The sequence below is a fragment of the Geotrypetes seraphini genome, chromosome 16 (assembly GCF_902459505.1).
Source record: "Geotrypetes seraphini chromosome 16, aGeoSer1.1, whole genome shotgun sequence".
In the NCBI taxonomy this organism is placed as follows: Eukaryota; Metazoa; Chordata; class Amphibia; order Gymnophiona; family Dermophiidae; genus Geotrypetes; species Geotrypetes seraphini.
Window position 1 is genome coordinate 29,433,867 of NC_047099.1, and position 21,124 is coordinate 29,454,990.

Genomic DNA, 21,124 nt, shown 5'->3' on the forward strand with positions numbered 1-21,124 from the left:
GGTTCTGGAATCTTGCTATGTGCTTTGAGATGCTGGGCTTTTGCTACTCGTGAAGACGGGCTACTGGGCTTGATAGACCATTGTTTGGCCTGACCCAGTCAGGCTATTCTTATGTAAGGACTGCAGCAAGGAGTAGTGAGACTAGACATTTGCAAAGACAGTTGCACTAGTAGACTGAAGTTTATAAACACTTTTTTAGTTTAATCTTGACTAGAGGCCAAAAAAACAAACAAACAACACGCCACCATCAAAAGATTCCCACCGCCGGCCTTCAAAATGAACCCAATTTGTTTAAAGGGCAGCAATCCAAGACACCTTGCTGACTACGCGTGACAGCGCAGCCAGCCCACGTGACCGGAAGCTGCCCGCGTCAGCGAACTCGCATCAAACGCACGCGCCATGAGATCCCGCGAGAGGAAGTACCTGACGTGAACCAAAGAGAAGCTATGAGACGGAGGGGGGCGGGGCACCCGGGACGTCAGCGTGTGGGGGAGGGACGTCGAAGGTGGGCGGCGTAGCCGGAGACGAGTAAGAAGTTGGCCGAAAAGGTTAGAGGCGGTCGGGCGCGAAAGCGAGAGGAGCCGGGAAACTGGCGCGAAAGCGGGCGCGGAGCTGAAAAAGGCAGGCCGAAGGCAACGCGGAAAGACTTTGGCGGCGGCGTGGAAGCCATGAGCCAACCCGGAGAGCCTCCGTGAGTAAACGTTAGAGGCGAGGGGATTCTAGTTCCGGGATGGGCGTAGGCCTGCGTGTTTGTGTTCTCTGGGCATTCTGGGATTTGTAGTTCTAACGTTAAACGAGCAGTCCCAGTAGGGCGTCTGCTAGAAATAGAATTGGGGGGAGGGGGTTATATCCCAGGAAGAAGGTCATTAGGACTCAAGCAGAGCCATTCCTGGTATTTCCCACAGTTACAGTTATGGATTTATGCTTCTTAGGGTTACCATATGGCTCCGGGTTTTACGTCTATTGAAAGCAATGGAAGTAAAACCCGGATGTCTCAATCCGTCCTCCTTTTTCTGCAGCCATATGGTAACTCTAAATTGCTTCTAGGTCAGGGGTGTCAAAGTCCCTCCTCGAGGGCCACAATCCAGTCAGGTTTTCAGGATTTCCCCAATAAATATACATGAGATCTATTTGCATGCATTGCTTTCATGGTTTGCTAATAGATCTCATGCATATTCATTGCGGCCCTCGAGGAGGGACTTTGACACCCCTGTTCTAGGTCAGTGGTTCCCAACCCTGTGCTGGAGGACCACCAGGCCAATTGGGTTTTTAGGATAGCCCTAATGAATATGCATGGAGCAGATTTGCATGCCTGCCACTTCTATTATATGCAAATCTCTCTCATGCATATTCATTAGGGCTAGCCTGAAAACCTGATTGGCTTGGTGGTCCTCCAGGACAGGGTTGGGAACCACTGTTCTAGGTTATTTAAGGCTTGTAGATCTATGTTTAAAAACAATGTTGACTGCCGCCGGCTGAATATTGGCTGGATAATTTTCTGATTAACAACTAAAGAGGGTAGTGTAGATCATATTCTATCCCTGTGGGCTGCAGTTGCACAAAGAGCAAACAAATTGACCCTGGAGAATCCACAGAGAAAAAAAGTCCAAGGGAAACCAAAGAAGCACTGTGGAGAAACGATGTTCCTGATATGGACTTTTTATTAGAAAATCAACATAACAATCCACATAAAAACCTTAAGGATCTAAACCAGGGGTGTCCAACCTGCGGCCTGAGGACCGCATGCAGCCCCGTGAAGTATTTTGTGCGGCCCCAGTCGAGGGAGATGCAATGTTTTCCTCTGCTGCCCCCGGGTGTTTACCGCCTTGCCGGCTCCCTCCTCTGTCTTGCTGTAGCATTTGCGCGGCCCCAGAAACATTTTTTTCGGCCAATGCAGCCCAGGGAAGCCAAAAGGTTGGACACTCCTGATCTAGACCCAACATGGTCCGTGTTTCGACAAGAAAGTCTTCCTCGGGGGTCCCTGCCAGTCCTACGTGGAAAAGCTAAATAATCCCAAAGTACTAATGCGCAGAAGCTCCGCTGGTTTTCTAACATCATCTCTCCACAGGGCTTCTTTGGGTCACTGCATATATCGAGTACTGCTATAGAAATGAGGTGTAGTAGTGATGGTGACACCTAGTGGCATAGTAAGGGGGAGGGGCGGACCACGCCGGCACCCATCCTGTCCGCCCCATGCCTTCACTCCCCCCTCACCTTCCCTCTAGCTCTTCCAACATGCTGCTCGCATCAGCGTCAGCTCTCCCGCTAACCCAGAAAGCGACATCAGAGGGAGAGTCGACGCCAACGCGGGCAGCAAGTTGGTGGGGGGGGAAGGGAAGAGGGAGTGCATGCGGCAGGGGGGCAGTGCCAATGCCCCAGGCACCACTTGCCCTCATTACGCCACTAGTATCACCCACATGTGAGAATGTATACCTGCTATCCTAGGAGAACATTGCTACAGATAAGTAATTTTGCTGTTACGAAATGTTTGACTTATTAAGTAAATTCCTTCAAAAAGGTGGTAAATAAATGCTAATGAATAAAATAATCATTCTTTTTCAAATTTTCCCTTCCAAATGGGAAGTTGGGTTCGATATGTGGGTTTCTTCCCTCACTTGTGCATATTTTGTATAGACTGATTTGTTCTTGAATTAACAAACCCAAAAATAGTGCGATTTTGGGAGCCTGTCAAGGAACGGGACAGTTCAGTCCTCCTGCTTCTTTCATGTAGGGTCTGAATTTTGAACGTGAACCTGGGGGTGTTACCCAGGGTTTATTAGACGGGAGACCATTTCTCAGCACCCTCTTAGCTGAAACGCAGTTGAATATTTAGGGAATTTTGTTTTCCCGAGACTTTAGGCTGACAGATCAGGAGGAGGATGGCCATGGAAACTGGAACGTACCACAGAAGAAAGAAACGTCCGGATCTGGAACAGGAGAAAACACACCAAAATACAAGGTACAGATTCACAGTGCACATACAGGCCTCCGATTCTAGAAAGCTAAGTGTGCAATTGAGCATGCAGTTATAGAATATGGTCTGCTCCTGGCAGAATGCTATGTGTGCGAGAGAACAGTGCACGTAAACCAGTATGGTGCAAACTTTTTAAGCTGCTGGCACACTAATCTCGGGGCTGCAGGGCATCTGGAAACGCATGAACATCGACATGATGACATCCAACGCATGCGCAAATGCCCTCCAATTGCGGCCGTGAGCCTCCTACTACCGCAGGTGGGGGAGTGCTGCAGAAGGAGAGGCGAGGAGAAGGAGCCAAGGTGCTGGAGACGCTAGCTGTCTGATTACAGGATGTGCCTCTCGCTTTTCGTCCTGTAAGCAGTCAGCTGCCGCCGGCATCTTGGGGTACACAGTTTGCGATACACTGACACAAACAATCGGGTCTGAGCCGGTACAAAAGGAGGGAGTGACCCGCTTTCCAGTAGTTCACTTCCTCCTCTACTTCCCGTGTCTGTTGTGAATTCTGCACAGCGTGGGTGGGTCAAGGGTTTGCCATGCCATGCAGTGGTACCTTGGATTACGAGCATAATCCGTTCCAGGAGCATGCTCGTAATCCAAAATGCTCATTTATCAAAGCGAGTTTCCCCATAGGAAATAAAGGAAACTCGCTTTGATACATTCTCACCCCACGAGGCCAGCGGCGCTGCTCTATCCACCCCCCCCCCCTCCCCAAGAACCGGCATTGCTACCCCCTGCGATCGGGCACCCCACCCCCCACCGCCGCCGCCGCTGCTTACTGTCATCTAGGCACCGGCATGTCCTGCATGTTGGTGCCGGTGCCCGAAGATTGGCCTCCTTCTTGCTGGGCCTTGAGCATCTGCGCATGCTTAAGGCCTGCGAGTTCACAGAGAGAACAATGGCGGGGGGTGGCCGATCGCGGGGGGCAGGGTGTCCGATTGCGGGGGGAGGATGCCGGATTGCGGGGGGGGCGCTCATAAATCGAGCCATGCTCGGTTTCCGAGGCACCGATTTTGCGAATGTTTTGCTCGTCTTGCAAAACACTCGCAAACCGGTGCACTCGTAAACCGAGGTACCACTGTTCTTGCGTTTTCACACCTAAATGCCAGTAACTAGATATGAGCATGAGGACTTAAGGGAAAAAGACCACAAACGTCCAAGGGTTTGAAATGCTCAATAGTAAAGTTTCCAAGTTTATTAGGTATTTTTGATTTATCGCCTATTCAAAATTCAAGGCGATGTACAAATAAAATAGTTGGTAACACACTTGCAATTATTAAGTTAAACAAACAATTATCTAAAATACTAATAACACATATAACATTACATTTAAAGGTAATTTAAATAGGTTATAGTGAAACATAAGGAAAAATTATTTAATGGTTACATTCGATTATAAAATCACTAATTCGAATTTAAAATATTTAATTAAATTCAGGGAAAAAACAATAGGAAGGGGGACAAAGACAATTGACCTTTTAAGTTATGGATGCGGAAAGAAAAAAGGAAGAATTAGTTATTAAAGGCGTCAATATATAAAAACACTTTAAAGGGGCTTGAAATTCATCACTGGTCTAAAAAAACGGTTTTTTTTCTTTTGTAATTATATTTCTTCAAACTGTGTATTTATGTGCATGTGCAGATATCTAACCAGTGCAATCATTCAACTAGCGGTGTGCAAATACTTTTTCTGCATTATGATTATTTTGAAAGGTTTGCTTGTATCATTTGCTCCCGACGGAACCATGGCCAGTCCGTTTCACTCCTGGACGGCTTCTTCAGGGGAAGGTCTAGTACGATATTATAAATGCTACTAGTGTTTTAGCCCGTTACATTCGTTACAGTACGGGTGCTAGAATAGCGCCACCTATACCCTGACCCTGACTCTGACCTCACCCATGCCCCACATCTATCATGCCCGGACCCTGCCTCCCACTGATCCCAGTCCCACCACCTCACCTTTCACCATTTCCTTTGTACCCTTTTGGCCCTCATAGATCCTCCGTTGCATTTATCACCTGACAGGGTCTTTACTTACCCGAGGCGGAAGCAGCAGTCCTGACGTACCAACCTTTCCTCCCTCAGTGCCCCAAAGCAGCAGTGGTCCTACCATTTCCATCTCTCCCTTTCCCCCTTTCACACCCTCTACCATCTCTCTCTGACCCTGTTTCACCTCTTTTGCCTTCTTTCCCTTTCCTGTCCCCCTCTGTCCTTCCACTCCCTGAAGTCTATCTCTCCCTATCCCCTACCATCTCTCCTGGTCCCCCTGGTAGCCCCTCTGTCCTTCTCATCCATCTGTCTCTCTCTCCTCATCTCCTGCCTCTGTGGAGCTCTCGCAGCTCCTCCTCGTCCTCCTCCAGCCAGGCTTCAGCTATCTGCCGCTGCGGCCTGCAGCCGCCGACAGCCACTGTGGCCTACAGCCGCCGCGGCCGACATCACCTCGGGGGATTCTCGCGCATGCGCACTCCTACCTACGGTGCCCTACAGCGCACGGAAAACGGGAGCACGCAGGTGGGAGTGCGCATGCGCGCTTAGGGCTTTATTATATTAGATGATATAAAATAAATATTAGCAGCAATATGAAATAGATACTTTCATATCCATCATAGTTTTACCTTTGGGTCAATTTGGGTGTTTGAGAAGTGCCTGGATGAGTGGGAGAGGAGTTGACCTTTCCTTCTCCTTTACAGGTTTGCCAGAAAAAGATGCATGAATCTTATTGTCAAATTTCAAGGCCCCAAAATTTGGAATAATCTGCCACTGTGTTTATATCAACAGGACTCACATTATCAATGCAAGAAAACTACCTCTTCTCTCTTTTAACCATCAACTGTTGACCATATTTAATGGTTTAAGAATCTCATTGTAAACCGCATTGAATCCTTGTTGAAATTTGCAGGATATAAGGAACTGTATGGTAAACAAGCGTATAGATTTTTTTCCTACCCCGCTGACAAACGTTTTGAAATAGGTCAAAAACTCTGTCCTGCTTTTTAGCTGATTTTTAAATCTGACAGACTTTGTTTAAACCACTCACTCTACCATTTTCCAACAAACATTACATTACATTACATTACATTACATCAGGGATTTCTATTCCGCCATTACCTTGCGGTTCAAGGCGGATTACAAAAGGTTAATTTAAAAAAGACGGATTACAAAAGGTTAATTTAAAAAAGACAGAATTACAGTGATTAGCTAGAGAGGTAAGTTGTAGATCTTAAGAGCATTTAGAGGTCGTGTTGTTATTGCTGTTTCAGGAATTTCTTGAAAAACGAATCCTTTCTTGGCACTCTTTGTTTCATGTATATTCTGTGTTCGCCCTGCCCTCGCTCCTGTGCATGGCGCTCAGTACCCTCTCTTCTCTTGCAGGTTGTGGTGCCAGGGAAAGGCGAGCATCCCCTACAATATAATTATACCTTCTGGTACTCCTGCCGTATCCCCAGCCGCCCAGCCAGCAGTCAGAATTACGAACAGAACATTAAGCAATTTGGCACGGTAGCCTCGGTAAGTGATTGGCGATGAGACACAAGTCAGATATTACCAAAGGGAAATGGGACATGATATATCACCTTTCTGCCCATCCGCAGTAACCATTATCTCTTGCTTTGAGAGATCCCACGTGCCTATCCCAGGCCCTCTTGAATTCAGAGGAGACATGATTGAGATGTTTAAATATATCACGGGCCGTATCGAGGTGGAAGATAATATCTTCTTACTTAAAGGTCCCACGGCCACAAGAGGGTATCCGCTGAAAATCAGGGGCAGGAAATTTCATGATGACATCAGGAAGTATTTCTTCACCGAAAGGGTGATCACTGGAATGAACTTCCACTGCACATGATTGAGGCCAGCAGCGTGCCACATTTTAAGAAAAAATGGGATAGACATGTGTGATCTCTTGGGGGATGGGTCATTAGAGTGGGAAGACTTGATGGGCCGAGGCCCTTTTTTGCCGTCATTTTCTATGTTTCACTTCTTCTGGGAGACTGTTCCACGCATCTACCACCCTTTCTGTAGATGTGTAGAACAGACTAGATGGGCCATTTGGCCTTTATCTGCCGTCATGTTTCTACGTCTGTTCTAAGTTCGATCACATCTCACCGCTTCTAAGATCAGAACCCAGGCTTCCCCTTTAAATATAATATCCTTTCCCACCAGATTCTCTCAAGTGGTCGTCCCTCATTTTTATATAGTCTTCTGGTCCCATGTTCGCCTCAAAAACCTTACACTCCTTGCAACAGCAGTCGTTAGTCATTCCCTCAATTAGACAACTTTTTCTGGAATTCTTCATTCTGTATTATGGCTCCTACTCTCCGGAATTCTTTGCCTTTTTACCTATTCCGCTGACTATGATGGCCTCAGGAAGGGCAAGTACTGGGTATTGCTCATGTTACACCAAGATTCAGACTCTGGTGCTCAGCTCTCCAGTAACTTTGACATTGCTCACTAGGGCTGGAGGCTGGTCTATCTTTGACTTGCAGTCTCCTCCCCTCACAGGCCACTGCAGTGATATTCTGTGCTAACCAGCCTCTTATGTTCCTTTGTCTAGGTGGAGCAGTTCTGGTGGGTGTACAGCCATCTGGTGAGGCCTGGAGATTTGTCAGGCTATAGTGACTTCCACCTCTTCAAGGAGGGCATTAAACCTATGTGGGAGGTACGTGGAAACTTTTGGGGTGTATGTCTGAATAACATTAAGTCGTCACAGGCTGACTTTGAATTGTAATGAGTGTAGAATTGCTGTTTGATTTTTTTTTTGTTTGTTTGTTTCTATTGCTGTTTGTGGTCTGATTTTTCTAGGAATATGTTTTGTGATGTATGTTGTTTTGTATTCTGCTTTGCATAAAAGCAGATTCTAAATTGAAATAAAATGTGTAATTTGTAGTATTCTGTAAGTTATGTGCATAAGTGGGAGCCCTGCCATGCTTCACCCCTGTGTATGTCCCCTTTTGTCAAATACCCAATATGTAAATAGTTATTTACAGAATAGCCCTGCTACCACTTACATTACATAAGTGCTATATCAGTGGTTCCCAACCCTGTCCTGGAGGACCACTAGGCCAGTCGGGTTTTCAGGACAGAGATATGCATATAATGGAGGTGACAGGCATGCAAATCTGCCCCATGCATAATCATTAGGGCTATCCCAAAAACCCGACTGGCCTGGTGGTCCTCCAGGACAGGGTTGGGAACCACTGTGCTATATTCTAAATATTTACATTCATAAAGTGCTGGTAAATATAGGTGCTTAGGTTATAGCAGTGGTTCCCAACCCTGTCCTGGAGGAACACCAGGCCAATTGGGTTTTCAGGCTAGCCCTAATGAATATGCATGAAGCAAATTTGCATGCCTATCACTTCCATCATATGCAAATCTCTCTCATGCATATTCATTAGGGCTAGCCTGAAAACCCGATTGGCCTGGTGTTCCTCCAGGACAGGGTTGGGAATCACTGGGTTATAGAATTGACCTTTACTGTAGTGGAGGAGCAGTCGGTGTGCATTAAGGAGTCCTTGTTTCCAAAGTTTGAGGAGAAAGGTCCATTCTGGTGCCCTCAGGATGATGTCCCTGAGAGTGATACCTAACACAGGGATCTCAAAGTCCCTCCTTGAGGGCCGCAATCCAGTCGGGTTTTCAGGATTTCCCCAATGAATATGCATTGAAAGCAGTGTATGCACATAGATCTCATGCATATTCATTGGGGAAATCCTGAAAACCCGATTGGATTGCAGCCCTCAAGGAGGGACTTTGAGACCCCTGCCCTAACAAAAGGAACTTTGCTTTCCTGAAGAATGCCTAATGGTGCTGTTCTTTAAGTGGCCACTAGAAGTCACTGTAAGAGCAGCATTCAGTTGACACTAGTGCTGCCCGATTCAGGAAAAAAAAATTTGATTCGATTCAGCCTACTAAATTGGTTTTTCGATTCGATTTTCCTGCCCAATTGGGTGGTTTTTTTTCAAACATCCTGACGTCCGAGGAGGGGCGGGACTACAGCAGAGGAAACGGCTCAAAGCACTGCAGTGCAAAGAGCTATAGCTGAGATCTTTGGCTGAAGCTGTAAGGTAAACGGTTCGGGGAGGCACGGAAGCCTTCCCGGGGGGGTGGGCAGTCTTTCGGGGAGGCCAGGAGTGAAGCCGGACACAGCACTTCCCGACTAACCCTCCCTCCTTGCCCTTGGCGGCCAGCAAGAGCAGCGCTGCTGCTCCTGTTTTAGGGGGCGAGGGGAGAGGGTCCAAATCGGGAAGCCGATTTTTTTTTTTTGAATCGTGAATCGGGCAGCACTAGTTGACACCCACCTCAGAAAGAGGTAGAGAGCAGACCTGATCCTGAGTTGTCTGTTTAGCAGGTCAAGGAACTAATCCTTTGAATTGCTGGAGCAGGCCTATGGTTTTCCATAAAGGAGAGATGTTTCCAGTAACAGTTCTTCCTGCCCTGGATCATAGCTTCCTGTTCTTGAGCTGCTAAAGGCTCATGACTTGCTGACACCATCCCTCTCCAGAGGGTGAGGTGGGATATGGAGGAGGAGTGTGTGGCACAGTGTTAAAAGCTACAGCCTCAACACCCTGGGGTTCTGGGTTCAAACCCACGCTGCTCCTTGAGACCCTGGGCAGTCACTTAATCCCCCCATTGCCCCAGGTACATTAGATAGATTGTAAGATCACCAGGACAGAATGCTTGAGTACCTGAATAAATTCATGTAAACCATTCTGAGCTCCCCTGGGAGAACGGTATGGAAAATTGAATAAATAAATAAATATTTTTTCTCTTCTTCAGGATGAGGCGAATAAGAATGGTGGGAAGTGGATCATCCGGCTGAGGAAGGGACTGGCCTCGCGCTTCTGGGAAAACATTATCCTGGCCATGCTCGGGGAACAGTTCATGGTGGGAGAGGAGATCTGTGGTGTCGTGGTGTCCATTCGCTTCCAGGTGACTATGACTGCCTGCACTTTGACATCCCTCCCCCCCCATAACTTGCTCTCAGGTTCACATTTAATCTTCCCCTCATTCCTCTGTCTTCTTCCAAGCCTTGCACACACCCTTCGCATCACACCCCTCTCCCCTCTTTACTGCTCCCTATACATTTTAAGCCTGCAATCCTACATATTGTACATCCATTACTCTAACATTTCACCCCAAAGTGAACCTCAGCCCTCCTCTGTTTACCTTCTCTCTATCACACGTCCCCTGTTCCCTCCTCACATGTGTATATCAATATCTGAAAAAAAGTCCTCACAATATAATTTCTCTTTACAAATGAGAAAATTCTAGGAGGTAAGGTAAGTCCTGAGCCAAATAAGCACTATTTATTTAAAAGTGAGAAGGCAGTGCAGCGAAGGGGGCAGCAGGAGGAGAGTATTAAGATGTTATAGGGGAGCAGTGCTAAGAGGAAGTAAGAGAGTAGAATTTTGGATATTACGAGGTGTTCCAGGGTTGAGCCCTGTAGTTCAGGGATTTGCAGTAATCACTAAGGGGATAGATAATTTCCTTTTTACTGACTAATTGTGTTTCTTACAACTAGCTAGTAGAGGGTTTACCATGACCAGTAATTAAGATTTGACTAATTATCAATAAAAAGTAACGTTTCCAACTTATGACAAAAAGGCAAATGGGTTCTCCTCAATTCAAAGAGAAGGCAGTGTTGTTGATATTTCTTATACCGTATAATCCCGTTATACCGAACTCGCTTATAATGGAACCTCGCATATAGCGGACAAGGTCCACTGGTCCCGGCCGAGCGCCATTATAAACACAGAAAATCATCGGATATAGCGGACTCGCATATAATGGATTTTTGGATATACCGGACAACTATTTTGGTCCCCAGAGCAGCTTTTAGCTGTAGTTTTATTCGGCTATAACGGACATGCAGGCTCCGCCTACAAGGCACGTGGCATGCCGGTGATAAAGTATCAAAATGCAGCCCAGAAAAAAAATGACAAGAGTATTTTTCTTTCCAGTACAGTGTTCTGGTTTTGCAATCATTTCGTGCCATACCCATGTTTTGCTGAGTTTTGTTCTTGATGTTATGCTCGATTGTACGTTGTTTCAAGTTGCCCTAAATAAAGTTTTTAAAAAATGCAACTCTTGATATCACGGACTCTGGATATAACAGACTGTTTTTCCAGGTCCCTTGAAGTCCGTAATAACGAGATTATACGGTATTGCAAATAAATATCTGGCCTTAATTCTCTATCTACGCTGATGACTTTATGGATTATATCACACTAGTTTAGCTGCTAGGTTGTTAGAACTAGTTAATGCTTTTTCCTTTTATTCCAGTTACAAAATTAACTGGAACACTTCAAAGGCTCTACCTTTGAACAATTTTGTGATAAAGAATCATGTCTTTCTTATCCATTCTGGTGGAATAATGGTAAAATATCTCAGTGTATGGGGGTTAGCGCATAAGAAAAAGATCTGGGTGTCATTGTAGACAATACGATGAAACCTTCCGCCTTGTGTGCGGCGGCAGCCAAAAAGCAAACAGGATGCTAGGAATTATTTTCAAAAGGGATGGTTAACAAGACTAAGTATGTTATGCTGTCTGTTATCACTCCATGGTGCGACTTCACCTGGATTATTGTGTTCAGTTCTGGTCTCCTTATCTCAAGAAGGAGATAACGGCGACCAAGATGATAAAGGCGATGGAACTCCTCTTGTACGAGGAAAGACTAAAATGGTTAGGGCTCTTCAGTTTGGAAAAGAGAAGGGTGAGGGAGATATGATTAAAGTCTACAAAATCCAGAGTAGAACATTTATAGTTTTTAGTTTTATAAATCTTTATTCATTTTTTTATGTTACAACAAGTGTTTCAAATAAACTCATTAGAAACTTGACTATACACACTTGATTAACTCATATATTAACATCAAATTTAACATTTCTTTAGAAAAATTAATATTATATAAAGTTATAATATTATGCAAGAAATCTAAATTTATATAATTCTTATTGAATATAATAATCCCACACCCCCCCTCCCTCCCAGTCAATAATCTATAAAATCAACTTTATTGTGAATTCATTCAATTATTGATAAAGTATGTAATAATCAGAAATAAAATCCCACCCCACTCCCCTCTAATCAAAAATCTTATCATGGGAAAATTTAATCATTCATTACAGAAATCTGTTAACGGTCCCCAGACTTTTTGAAATTTATTCACATATCCTTTTTGTGTTGCAATGGTAAATTCCATTTTGTATATATAACATACAGAATTCCACCAGAAATTGTAATTTAACCTGTCATGTTTTTTCCAATTATATGTTATTTGTTGTATTGCTATTCCAGTTAAAATAAACAGAAGTTTGTTGTTACTTGACGAAATTTGACTTCTTGCTCTCATAGTTGTTCCAAATAAAATAGTATCATATGTCAAAGCTGCCGGATTTTCTAACATCCTATTGATTTGAGGCCAAATTGATTTCCAGAATGATAAGATAAATGGACAATAGAATAAAAGGTGAGAGTAGAACATTTATAAATAAATCTAGTTCGTAAATATGAAAAGGTGGTGGCAGAATATGAGGGTTCAACAGATTACATTCAATTGGAAAAATCATAGCAGATTAAATTACAGTTTCTGGTGGAATTCTGTGTGTCATATATATAAAATGGAGCGCACAATAGCAACACAAAGAGGATATTTTGGTAAATTTCAGCAGATTTGGGGACCATTAACAGATTTTTGTAATGAGTAATAACGTTTTCCCAAAGTAAGATATTTGACATGGAGGGGTGTGGGTGGGTAATAAAGATTAAATCCTATAATGTATAAGAGTATTTAACTGTTTTTGATGTATTGGGAATGGAACTTTTGTAAGGGGAGGGAGGGTTTTCTAACTTGATATCAATTGTTTAGATACTAGGAATAGTTCATAATATTCAAAATATTATAGAATAGAGGTATTAGCTGAAAAGTTATATTTTTAATGATATATGAAAGTTAATCAAGTGTATATTTATAAGTTTGAATGATTTTTCTTATACACTTCTTGTAATATGTAAAAATGAATAAAGAATTTAAAAAAAAACAAAAGAAAAAGAATATGAGGGTTCCGTTATATTCTCTTAGGAAAAATATTTGAACCACCCCAAAAGTGCATGAAACTATCCCGTTGTCACTTTGTCAGCCTTCCCGAGATCAGTAGCCAAATAAGATTGGAAAGTGGAGTCCATCACAAGCTGCCAAGAGCGCTCACCCCGTGTTTTTCTCCTCTCCTCTTGCAGGAAGATATCTTATCCATTTGGAACAAGACTGCCAGCGACCAGGTGACCAACGCACGCATCCGTGACACCTTGCGGCGGGTGTTGAATTTACCACCCAACACAATCATGGAGTACAAGACCCACACCGACAGCCTGAAGTAAGTACAAGAACCGCTGCGTTGGGTCAGAAAAAGGTCTGCCCGGGAGACTGGGAACGTGTAGAACTGTTCAGCTGCCATCAGACCTTGCCAAACTCTAACAAAGTGTAGGAATTCTCTGTCTCCAGCATAATATCCCTGACGGATGTCAAGTAGCCTGTTGGCCATACTGTTACTACTCCGAAGGGGTGCTGAAAAGTTCTCCATCCAACCAACCGACTTCCTAAATTCTGAGCGTTATTTTGCCACTGTAGCTGAAAAGAGGGTTATCTTATTTCATTTCATGCCAATTTGCAGATACAAAATTTTCTGTTTTGACCTTGTTTCAGATCATTGATTGAACCATATCCACGTCATTCTCTTCTTGGTCGGGCTGAGAACTTTTCAGCTCCCCTTCGTAGTGTGTCAGTGTTTGGTAACCAGAGCTGAGATTGTGATGTCATAATGGCTTGATTGTCCTATACTTGGCTCATTTTTATTACATACAAGGGGGTGCTGAAAAGTTCTCAGCCCAACCAGCCGACTTCCTAAATTCTGAGCGTTATTTTGCCACTGTAGCTGAAAAGAGGGTTATCTTATTTCATTTCATGCCAATTTGCAGATACAAAATTTTCTGTTTTGACCTTGTTTCAGATCATTGATTGAACCATATCCACGTCATTCTCTTCTTGGTCGGGCTGAGAACTTTTCAGCTCCCCTTCGTAGTGTGTCAGTGTTTGGTAACCAGAGCTGAGATTGTGATGTCATAATGGCTTGATTGTCCTATACTTGGCTCATTTTTATTACATACAAGGGGGTGCTGAAAAGTTCTCAGCCCAACCAGCCGACTTCCTAAATTCTGAGCGTTATTTTGCCACTGTAGCTGAAAAGAGGGTTATCTTATTTCGTTAAGTGCCAATATGCAGAAGCAAAATTTTATTTTTGACATTGTTTCAGATCATTGATTGAATCAAAGCCACGTTATTCTCTTCTTGGTTGGGCTGAGAATTTTTCAGCTCCCTCTGGTGGTGTGAAGCTGAGATTGTGATGTCATAATGCCTCATTCCACCAGTAAAAGTCAACCTCATCAGTGATGTCACAAGTGCTTGATTGTCCTATATTTGGCCCACTTTTATTACATACAAGGGGATGCTGAAAAGCTCTCATTCCAACCAACCAACTTCCTAAATTCTGAGTGTTATCTTATTTCATTACGTGCTCTTTTTGCGGAAACAAAATTCTGTGTTTTGACATTGTTTCAGATCATTGAACCATAACCACTTCTTGGTTGGGCTGAGAATTTTTCAGCACCCCCTCGTATTTATTATTTCTGTAGCGCTGTCCATTTAACATGTAATAGATGGTCCCTTCTTAGAAGAGCTTACAATCTAATTTGGACAGACAGACAAGGACATATAGGGTTGGGGAGTTCTTGTAGAGAGATTGATAGGATGGATAAAGGCACTTTTGTGGTGAGTAGGAGCTGAAAGCATCCTTGTCTGAAGGTTGATACAGTCCTTAGAAGAAACAGAAATCCTGTAATTTCACAATTATGTGGTTTATTACATTTGATATATCTCATATAAAAATATCTAGGCAGTTGACGAATGATAAAAACATATCATACAACAGTTAACATTAAGTCAAATAGCTGTGGTAAAACATAAACAGAAAATACTAAAATTGTATTCCTGGGTCTCGTGTATAAGAGAGAAATAATTTAATCTGGACTTTCTGAGTCGCACTATGTCCAAACAGATTCAAGGCTTGAAATTATTCATAATAGAATTTGGCAAGATACCAACAGAGTGTGACCAATTCATATTTGTTTTTTTATTTATTTATAAGAAATTTTAACATACAGTTATGAGAGACGCCAAATCATTTGTAGTATAATCTGCTGATACTGTTCCCAACAAAGATCAACATTTCGGTGTAATCCTCTAGGATTTAATTCACAAAGGGGGGGGAAGCATATTTCAATATGATTGAGATTGGTTGGCGAATAAAATGAGGCGGCCATTTTACAAGCCATGCTAACAGTGGCATAGCAAGGATAGGAAGCACCTGGGGAAGTGGCACGATATGCATAGTTGTATGCGGTATATAAATTTTTTAATAAATAATAACAATCATTTTTATCTCTAACTTATGCACGATTCCCATCTCTTCTTTTTCTAATTCATTTCAGAGATAACTCAAGTTTTCGGAATACCAAGATTACCCTATAGGAAAAGTCCTTGCTATTCTTTGCTGAAGATGAAGGGAAAAAATCCAAAGGAACCGAGGAAGGGGGAACAAACTGCACAGCGCAGGACCCCTCGACGTATTGTTGACATGCAGATCCTTATTTTTTATATTATTTGTCTATGGAAGAACTTGGACATGTGCCGCCCTCCTGAATCTCAAACTTCTGGTGAGCCGAGACCTGCGAGGGCCAAATAGCCCCATCCATCAGGTCAGGTAGAGGAGGGTCTTGTGCTGTAGTTGCCTCCCGCTCAGGCGGTGCTTTCACAGATTACTGGAACCAAATCGATTGGAGTTAGTAGACTCCGGTAAACCTGCCCTGATAAATAAGAAAGTGGACTCTTCCTCATTACTCCAGACGTCCGGAAAAACCTGGACAAGGCCTCTTTTTAGAGAACTGTCTCCGCTCCCAGACGGACGTTCCAAAACCCGCCGCCCCAGGCACCTCTCACCCATGCTACACCACTGAATGGAGATTTAAGTACGCCTTTTTGGTAAGAACTAGCGTACTTCCCACACCTTAAAACAGTGGTTCTCAACCCTGTCCTGGGGACCCCCCCAGCCAGTCGGGTTTTCAAGATATCCTTAATGAATACACAGGAGAGAGATTTGTATATAATGGAAGTGACAGGTATGCAAAGCTCTCTCATGCATATTCATTAGGGATATCTTGAAATCCTGACTGGCTGGGGGGGTCCCCAGGACAGGGTTGAGAACCACTGCCTTAAAAGGACTTAGTGCGGGGACACGCTGAGGCATTCTGTGCAAAACATACGCTAGAAATATTTTTACATTTTTCTGGACGTGGATTTTTCTATCCTCATCAATCCATATTTCCGCATGCTAATTTTTGATAACAGCCGCTGCCTTTGCTCCCTATTTGCTAGATTCAGTCGTGTACACTTATCGTAATATTAACGCATGACCATGAATGCAAAAATGGAAAATTTGCCATTTTACAGCAGCTGTAGAAAGTGGCCTTAACACCTGGGAAAGACCCACTTAAGTACTTGCTTAGGCCACTTTCTATCGCAGCTTTGTATTAACCATTAGGCTACTCCTGTTCTCTAAGAATAACAGGTTAGGGAGGGGAATGATTTTCTAACTGAAGAGTGATTCAGGGAGCTTTTTTTTAAAAAAAAAACCATTTATCTTTTTCCATTTGCTCATCCACTTCTACATCAGGGTTACAATTTTTGTATATATGCAGACGATGTTCAGATCACGACGCCAGTGACAGACCAAATTAAATATGTTAGCAAGTTTAAATTTATATATGTTAATACTTAAATTATGGATGAATCAGAATAAACTTGTATGAAATATTTTAAACCAGAGATTGTGTGGGTCAGATGCTCCAACTTATCTTAGAGAGGGAGGTATGGTAAAAGTTGTTTTTTTTTTCACTGTCATGTAATTTACCTAGCACTGGGGTTTCCTATTAATAGCTTTAATAGGAAAGCCCTTTAACCCCTTTCCACCTGCAACTACCCCCTCTCCCCTGGCTCCCTTTGCTCCCCTCCTTCCCCTACATCACCTCTCTCCTTTACCTTCCTTCCCTTCCTTTATTGCTGCTTGTACTTTTGATAAAACTCTGTTTATTGCTCCCACGCTCCCTTTCTCTACTGCTGTAACTCTGTCAAAATATTGTAAATCCGTGTGTCAGCACGGATCTTAATTAATGGATCTGAACCGCCTAGAACTTTTTGGGTGTGGCGGTATACAAGAATAAATTATTATTATTATTATTTATATCCCGTCATACCTTTACAGTGCCATTTTGAACTTGGCTCTGGCAGGAGTGACAAGGGATGTTGCCTGCCCCAGGCCTACTAGACCCCCCAGGGATATTTCGGGGTAGCTGCAGGTGGGACCACTTTTGTGGAAATGTAGCACACCGGGCTGAGTGCTGTGATGAGCAGGTATCAGCGGGAAGGACTGACCAGCCTCTTTAAGAAGCGCCCCAGAGCATCAGGCCAAGAATAAAGCAGCTTGTGGCGTCACCTTAAGCCATGTCATTCTATTTACATAGTAATAAGGTGTTTTGCTTGGATTTACACAGTTTGCATCTCATTACTGCCTATCCAATGCAGTGTTCCCGCTAAGCTGCGCTGGCGTGCGCTGGCGCACAAAATATTACATCGCAGCGCACAAGTTTCACGTCACAGCGCACACTCGAGCGGAGGTGAGAGGAAGCGGCGGCGGTCTGCCCTGATCGCCTAAGATGCAGCAGCGGCGGCATCCCCGTAATTTACGGGGATCATGAAAGGAGCCGCCGCTGCTGCATCTTAGGCGATCAGGGCAGACCGCCGCCGCTTCCTCTCACCTCCGCTCGAGTGTGCGCTGTGACGTGAAACTTGTGCGCTGCGATGTAATATTTTGTGCGCCAGCGCAGCTTAGCGGGAACACACGTTAAATTAACATGTATAACGGTAACTTAAATGTATTTAACATGCAGTTGTTTTCCGTACAAGGAAAGATCATAATTAGAAGTTGATGTTTGGGGTGGGGGGCAGGAAGCAGATCCTTACCCTTCGCAAGACTGAATCGACCTCATTGTGGTAAGTATTGCTTGCTTTCCCCAGGGAAGGGATACTCAGGCACTGTGTTGAAATGTCCATTCAGAAAGATGGCGAGAGTCCCAATGGTGAACAGCAAGATGGCGGCCCAGAAACAGACCTTATCGATGACCTTCCCAATCAGTTTCCAGTTTAGCATTTCCTGAACAAAGGAAGGATAAACATTTTGACTGTCAGATCCCTATACAAGCTCTAGGAAACAGAGTTCTGCCCTGCAATAGATCCTGATAATCCAAATTTCTACCAATATATTTAACTGTGGATCTGCTCCCACCACTGAGACCTTCTTGCTTGCCTGCCCCCCCCCCCCCTGCTCTATTAGAGAATGTGGTCAAGGCTTGCCTGAAAAAAAAGATTAGTTTGCAAGTTTTATTTACATTTCATATACCACCTATAGGGGGTCCAGCTAAGCTATTTACAAAGTTTGGTAAATAGTTATTAGGTAGATTGGGAAAGGCCACGGCTGAATGAAACTAGTCTGTGGGATCGGCTGGGTATGTTCTGATGATTCAGACTGGCCAAGGTTGAAGGTAGATGCTGGACTCAATGGATATTTGCTCTCCCCCCCCCTCCAATTTTTACAGAAAAGGTGGTAGATGTGGGGAATTGTCTCCTGGTAGAGGTGGTGGAGACAAAGACTTGTGTCTGAGTTCAAGGAAGCGTGAGACAGGCAGGTGGAGGAGGTAGTGGATACTGTGGATGGGCCATTTGGCTTTTTATCTGCCATCATGTTTCTATACAAAAAAATCCACCGGTGAACCAAATAATTCTGTAAGGTGCAGCTTTAATACTCATCAAGGGGGTAAAAGAGCCTCAGAATGTGAAACAATCTACCCGATTTGGGTTATTCATTTGAACAATGTTCATAAGCTCCTGCTCATATCACTGGCTCTACCTCCACACTACCACTAAATTTCTTTTTTGATTTTTAATTTTTACTATAATAATCTTTAATAGCTTCTTTAAAACTTCTCCACTCTTTAGAAAAATGATGCACTTTCTTTTCACCTGAAAGGTGCACATACACCTCACACTTATTTGGGTCAGAATCGGCAAATGAAACAATCAAAAACATACTGCATTGTATAAAGGAAGCAGCACTTATCTTGGAGACGTTTCAACAACTCAACAGTCCTGCTTCTATTTGTGTAGTAGTTGTTATTGGAACCACGTGGTTAAATTTTTGGATCATGTTTCTATAACCATAAAGCTCTATGACCTCACAGTGCAAATGTTAAGAGCCTTAGCTTATAACAATAATGCTCCGTGACCTCACAATGGGAGAGAAGGAGATATTGGATGTTGCAGATAGGCAGCCTGCATCATTTGGCCTTTATCTGCCACCATGTGTCTATGTTCTTAATGCACCTCAGTTCTGCACTATCATATGCAGTCGTTCAGTTCCCAAAGATGACAATTTTGAACCTCTTTCTAGACGGATGAATGTTAAAAACTTTGGGTTTCCTCTCATTTATTTCTGATATTCCGCTTTCCTAGTAACCACTCGTCCCAGTTTACAACAATTAAAACATGCAATAATAAGAGTGACAACTATAAAAATGTGCACACAAATTCCAATGAGTGCCCAATATCGGCGCTAATTTCTCGTCTTAGGCAATTCAATTGCATGCGTCATTTTGAGCACCGCTCCCAGGATGAAATACGCCTCCTGGCCATGCCCTTCAACTACAAACTCCCAAACAACGGTCCTACTCCCACACTGGAATCAGCTGCCATCGAAGATCAGATCTCTTGAAGGTCTCCTCAACTTCAGAAAAGCAATAAAAACCTATCTCTTCCTCTGACCCCCCCTTCCCTTGATCCATGGACTACAAAAAATTGTATATTGGGAACCGGACCAGTCTGTGTCACGTAAGGATAACTACACCTAATATGTGCCAACTAGGATGAAAACTTGCATTGCAATCTTGTACTGATATTATGTACGTTTAACCTGTAACCCGTTCTGCGGGATAGAAAACGAATGAAATAAATAAATATAGTATTGAGAGGCTACGTACTGCATCCACACTGTTCTGTTCTTTAGTACTTTCAGCGATGAAGTTGCAAGCGTCCACGCATTCCTTGATGGCTGGTGCGCATAAGGCCAGGTTCTTATAAAGGGTGGTGGTGATCTCCATATCGGTCCCATCCACTGGTGAGAAAATAGAAGAACAAATGGTTAAACCAAAGGACGTGTCCCTGAGCTGGATCGGTACAGAGTAATACTTCTCAAACCAATAGGAGAGAACAGTTAAGCTCTGGAATGTGTTGCCAGAGGATGTGACAAGAGAGGTTAATGTAGCTGATTAAGGTTCAGACAAGTTCCTGGAGGAAAAGTCCATAAACAGACATTTATTCATTCAATTTTTTTATACCGTTCTCGCAGGAGAGCTCAGAACGGTTTACATGAGTTTATTCAGGTACTCGAGCATGTTTCCCTGTCTGTCCCGGTGGGCTCACAATCTATCTAATGTACCTGGGGCAATGGGGGGGATTAAGTGACTTGCTCAGGGTCACAAGGAGCAGCGTGGGTTTGAATCCACAACCCCAGGGTGCTGAGGCTGTAGCTTTAACCACTGCGCCACTCTAGAAATCAAAATGTAGTAGAAGTGATCCAAGTGTAGGACAATTCAGCCATTGTGACATCACTGATGAGGATGGCTCTCAGGCATTGGTGGAATGAAGCCTTATGACATCACAACACCAGCTCTGGTTATCAGAGGCTGAAACCTTTCACACTACAGTATTTATTTATTCCATTTTCCATATCGTTCTCCCAGGGGAGCTCAGAATGGTTTACATGAGTTTATTCAGGTACTCGAGCATGTTTCCCTGTCTGTCCCGGTGGGCTCACAATCTATCTAATGTACCTGGGGCAATGGGGGGATTGAGTGACTTGCCCAGGGTCACAAGGAGCAGCGTGGGTTTGAACCCACAACCCCAGGGTGCTGAGGCTGTAGCTTTAACCGCT

The 21,124-nt window shown here is 43.8% G+C and overlaps 2 protein-coding genes across 4 annotated transcripts in view; one reads left to right on the forward strand and one right to left on the reverse strand.

Annotated features, from left to right (window-relative positions):
• The first annotated feature begins 476 nt into the window (after positions 1–476).
• Positions 477–15,872, forward strand: LOC117350813 (eukaryotic translation initiation factor 4E type 2-like). The gene is made up of 7 exons (XM_033925444.1): positions 477–691; positions 2,860–2,959; positions 6,347–6,481; positions 7,527–7,631; positions 9,749–9,901; positions 13,209–13,345; positions 15,516–15,872. Exons 1-7 carry the CDS (start codon positions 669–671, stop codon positions 15,553–15,555), a joined length of 693 nt encoding a protein of 230 aa, XP_033781335.1. The 5' UTR covers positions 477–668; the 3' UTR covers positions 15,556–15,872.
• A 2,069-nt stretch (positions 15,873–17,941) lies between these two features.
• Positions 17,942–21,124, reverse strand: part of CHRNE (cholinergic receptor nicotinic epsilon subunit) — a 53,389-nt gene continuing 50,206 nt past the window's right edge. For all 3 annotated transcript variants that reach the window (XM_033925255.1, XM_033925253.1, XM_033925256.1), the window contains 2 exons: positions 20,172–20,305; positions 17,942–18,292 (listed from right to left, as the gene is read on the reverse strand). In XM_033925255.1, the coding sequence (XP_033781146.1) occupies positions 18,125–18,292; positions 20,172–20,305 (302 nt within the window). In that variant the 3' untranslated portion in view covers positions 17,942–18,124. The remainder of the gene's footprint in view (positions 18,293–20,171; positions 20,306–21,124) is intronic.

What these genes read in the sequence shown, in the direction of transcription:
- LOC117350813 (XM_033925444.1), top strand. Translation starts at nt 669, where the DNA reads ATGAGCCAACCCGGAGAGCCTCC. An exon ending in AGCCAACCCGGAGAGCCTCC is followed by an intron (nt 692 to 2,859) that starts GTGAGTAAACGT and finishes CCGAGACTTTAG; the next exon opens with GCTGACAGATCAGGAGGAGG. An exon ending in GCATTAAACCTATGTGGGAG is followed by an intron (nt 7,632 to 9,748) that starts GTACGTGGAAAC and finishes TCTCTTCTTCAG; the next exon opens with GATGAGGCGAATAAGAATGG.